Source organism: Rhincodon typus, chromosome 4 (assembly GCF_021869965.1).
Source record: "Rhincodon typus isolate 14 chromosome 4, sRhiTyp1.1, whole genome shotgun sequence".
Lineage (NCBI taxonomy): Eukaryota > Metazoa > Chordata > Chondrichthyes > Orectolobiformes > Rhincodontidae > Rhincodon > Rhincodon typus.
Window position 1 is genome coordinate 113,680,875 of NC_063335.1, and position 4,583 is coordinate 113,685,457.

The 4,583-nt window shown below is 45.0% G+C and overlaps 1 protein-coding gene across 1 annotated transcript in view; it reads left to right on the plus strand.

Annotated features, from left to right (window-relative positions):
• aoc1 (amine oxidase copper containing 1) overlaps window positions 1–1,529 on the plus strand; it is a 13,881-nt gene extending 12,352 nt beyond the window's left edge. Inside the window, exon 5 of the mRNA XM_048595970.1 lies at window positions 223–1,529. Within this exon, the coding sequence (XP_048451927.1) occupies window positions 223–492 (270 nt within the window). The 3' untranslated portion in view covers window positions 493–1,529. The remainder of the gene's footprint in view (window positions 1–222) is intronic.
• Window positions 1,530–4,583: the final 3,054 nt, after the last annotated feature.

Here is a 4,583-nt window from a genome sequence, read left to right on the forward strand (position 1 = left end):
AATGACAGGCGATCAGAGCTGGGCTAGGATAGTCTGATAATGACAGGGGATCAGGGTGGGCTAGGATAGTCTGATAATCACAGGGGATCAGGGCTGAGAGGGGACAGGGCACTGCTGAAAGTGACCAATCCTTGTGTACATCTTCCTCATGGAGGTCAGTTTCCAACCAGTGAGCCTTTTAATTGTTGGTTACTGATGACAGTGTGTCTCTGCCTGTTTCAGGACCTTGTTGCCTGGGTAACTGTTGGTTTTCTACACATTCCACATTCAGAAGATATACCCAACACCAGTACTCCTGGCAATGCCGTCGGATTCCTCCTGCGTCCATTCAACTTCTTCCAGGAAGACCCTTCTGTTGTGTCGCGGAGCACAGTGATTGTGAGGCCGGATGGTCAGTCCAAGGTGAAGATTCAGAGATGGACGCTGACTTCCCCTGACCTTTGCCTATCAGAAAGCTCCTTCACCTATAATGGCAGTTACTTAGCTGACTAAAGTCTCTGAGTGGGAGATCGGAATGATCAACAATCATCATCTGCAATACCTACACTAGGCTTTAGACCATCCTTCTATCCCAATGGGGCCAAAAGGTCTCCTTTCTAATCTAAAGATTTCTATGTTTCTATGTTCTGGCTGATTCCTAAATAGTTTCTTCTCATTAACATAATCAAAGCTCTTCAGAAATCTCCCCAGCACCTTGCTCTGATCCACAGAGAACTGTCTCTGTTTCCCTAGTCTCTCAAAATTTATCAAACTCCCTCATCCAGCTCCTGTTCTGCCCCAGTCCCTCTCCAAGGCCCTGTTGTCACCATCAATTCTCTCTCTCTCTCCTTTGGGAGTCTGATGTGGCCCCTCTTTCACCTCCAGCAAACCCCTCCCCCTACAGTTATTGCCCTGCCTTGGTTTAGCTCCTGCTCTGACTCTGTGAAATGCCCTGGGGTGAAGGGTGTAGATAGAGCTGTGATCCCGGGGTGACCTACACCTGTCAGCACAGCCCCGTGTTGTTCATTCCCTGTGGGCCCTGCTGCAGGTACATTCCTGTTGTCACCTGAATCTGTCACTGCCACATCTCAATGCAGTTCCAAACACTTTTATTCACAAACACCAGTCTCTGTGTCAACCTCTTCCATGCTGTCTCCTCAGGACCTCAGTGCCAGGTCACCACAAATATCACTTGCATTCACATTGAACCATGTCATCTCATCTTAAAGAATTAGGTTTGGACTTAAAGGGACAGGATCTCTCCTTCTCTTAAAGGGACAGCTCGCCTCCTTTCTGAAAATGATCAGAGTGCTCCACTTATTGCTGTTAAAAGTGATTGTGTAGTTTGAGAATTAATGTGTTTATAATCCTTGATATAAACAAAATAGGGACTGTTGTTGTTAGAATAAGAAAGAATGATTTCTATGTTGAATTATGAATAAACTTCAGGAGTGTACCTACATTACTCACTAAACACACACCATCTACATCAGCAGCTTCCCATTCTGACCCTGTTGCTGGAAAATCAATAAACTGCTGACTGACTCACAGCTTTGGGTCTGGACATTGAAAGAGGGCTGTGGTTGTTGGAGGTCAATCATCTCAGCTCCAGGACATCTCTACAGCAGGCCCTCAGGGTAGTGCCCTCGGCCCAACCATCTTCAGCTGCTCCATCAATGACCCTCCCTCCATCAGAAGTCAGAAGTGGGGATGTTCGCCGATAATTGTACAATGTTCAGCACCATTCGTCACTCCTCAGATACTGAAGCAGTCCATGTTCACATGCAATAAGATTTGGACAAAATCCAGGCTTGGGAGGTGTGTTTCCTGAATAAACAAAAGACTAGAAACTGAAGTTGTCCATTTGGCCCCTCAAACATGCTTTTCCACTCAATAAGATCATGGCTGATCTGTCTATCTCCCAAAACTTTTGAGCCCCTCATTGGTCAAAGATCTGTCCAATCGAGTCACGAATCTATCAGTGACCAGCATCCACAGTTTTCGGGGGAAGAGGACAAGGGTCTGAAACATCATGAATTGGTAAAGCCAAATATAATGGTTAATTTTATTTTTGTAATCTTTAATTTTAGGTGTTTAAAAGGCCTTCAGTAGTTACTTCAGAATAGACAAATGATTGAGGTATGAGCTGGGACAGTCAGGGGTTAAGGATGAGAATGGATTGCTTGCTAACTTCAAGCCAGAGAGCAGAGAGTGGGAATGAGAGAGCAGAACTTGGGAAGAAGTACTCAACAAAAATCAACACTGGGATAATTTGGACATCAGAACTTTTAAAAGAAACATAAGAAATAAGAACAGGAGTAGGCCATTTGGCCCCTCGAGCTTTCATCTGTTCAACAGGATCATGGCTGATCTGATATTCCTCACGTCCACCTTCCAGACCTTTCCCTATAACACCATGATTTGTCTAACTGAGCAAAAATTTATCTATTACAGCCTTAAATATACACAAGGACTCTGCATGCACAGCTCTCTGTGGCAAGGCGTTCCAAAGACTCAGAAGCCTCTGAGAGAAGAATTTCCTCCTCATATCAGTCTTAAATTGGCATCCCTTTATTCTGAGACTATGCCCTCTTGTCCTAGACTCTCCCACAAGGGGAAAAATCCTCTTAGCATTTACCCTGCTAAGTCCCTTAAAACTTCTATATGGCTCAATGAGATCACTTCTCATTCTTCTAAACTCCAGTGTGTAGAGTCCTACCCTGTTTAACCTTTGCTCAAAAGACAATCCTTAATACCAGGGATCATCCTAGCTAACTTTCTCTGAACTGCCTCCAATGAAATGATATCTTTTCTTCAATAAGGTAACCAAAACTGCTGACAGAACTCCGGGTGTGGTCTCCTCAGCACCAGGCCCAAAGGGCTGAATGGCTTTCTGCTATTTCTATGACTAGTGGGCACCAAATAAATTAACCAATGATTCCTCATTAGTCTCAGTGAGGTGTAGGAATAGCCACATTATAACAGATCATTTTATTGAAAACTCACTTTTGATTAATCAATCAAAGATCTGCAGGTTAGATGGATTGGCCATGGGAAATTGCCCATAGTGTCCAGGATATACAGGTTCACCATGGGAATTGCACGGTTACAGGGATAGCATAGAGGGATGGGTCTGGGTGGGATGTTGTTTGAAGGGTCAGCATGGACTCGCTGAGCCAAATGACCTGTTTCCACACTGTACGGACCCTATGATTTGATGAGTAATGTTTTCTAGATTTTAAATATACTGTGGAGCTTTATTTAATGGATAGTCTTATGACAAAAGAAGGGATCATGTTCTGTCCGTCTCGGCCTCAACTCCACTTCCTTGTACACCAATAAAAATCTGTCTGTCTCCTCTTTAAATTTACTCAATGTCCCAGCATCCAGCACACTCCAGGGGAGTGAGTCTTGGTTCATTCACAAAAACTCACCCTTAACCAGTGGGGAATTTCTGTAAGTTACTTTCCCGCATATTTCAGTGTTATCTGCAAATTTGGCGACAGTGCCTTCTATCCCTGCATTCATGTCATTAATATCGAACGTAAATAGTTGGGGGCCGAAGACCAAACCCTGTGGCACCCACTAGTTACATCTTGTCATCCAGAAAAAGACCTGCTTTCTGTAGCTCGGCTAATCCTCTCTCCACACTAATAAATTACCCCTATTCCCATGTGAAATAACTCCACAGGGACCAGGATCCTGTCACCAGGTCACCCTTTATTTACACAGGGAGATCCCTAACACTGACCCAGCTCCCTCAGAGCCAGCTCTCAGAGTGAGCATAACCCCTGACACTCCTGTTTCTGTCTGTCAGCCAGGGCTCCCTGATTGGACCAGGTTAACAGCCCCAATCAGGGAACTCATATTCCATTAGGTTCACCCAGCTGACCACATCATAATCACTACAGCATATAATCTGATGTTCTATATTAACCTTTGGGGTGGCACCTTCTGTGAGTCCACATTGGACCAAATCTTCCGGTTGCATCCCAGAGCAGAACACGAACACAATGGGACACTTTCCACTGGAGGTCAGAGAATGCGGGGTGATTTTATTGAAGTTGCTTAAAGGGCCACTTTGACGTAGTGGTAATGCCACTATCTCTGAGTGAGGAGACCACAGACCAAATCCCACCTGCTCCAACATCTCTGAACAGGTTAATGTGAAAAAGAATCAAGCAGATCCTGGAGAAAGGGATATCGCACCTGGTGGTTGTGCAGCATATTGACAAACTGAGGGAGGGGTTCCACAAGAAAGATGAGGAGATGTTCCTGTCTCTGCAATGATGCAGTTCTGGAACACTCTTCCCAGAAGGAGGTACAGGCCAGGCACTGATCATTTTTAAGATTAAGGTGCGCAAATTTCTGTCAGAGGGGAAGGTAAATTCAAAGCAAGGAAACAAATTAAACAACAAGAGAATTATCAGGTAAAGAGTCAGACACATTACAGACCAAAGTGGAAATCTGTGTCTGGAGCAGGAAGACAGAGCTGAGAATTTCAATCAGTCTATTGCATCAGTGCTGAGAGAGCGCCGCACTGTCGGAGGGTCAGTACTGAGGGAGCGCCGCACTGTCGGAGGGTCAGTGCTGAGGGAGCGCCG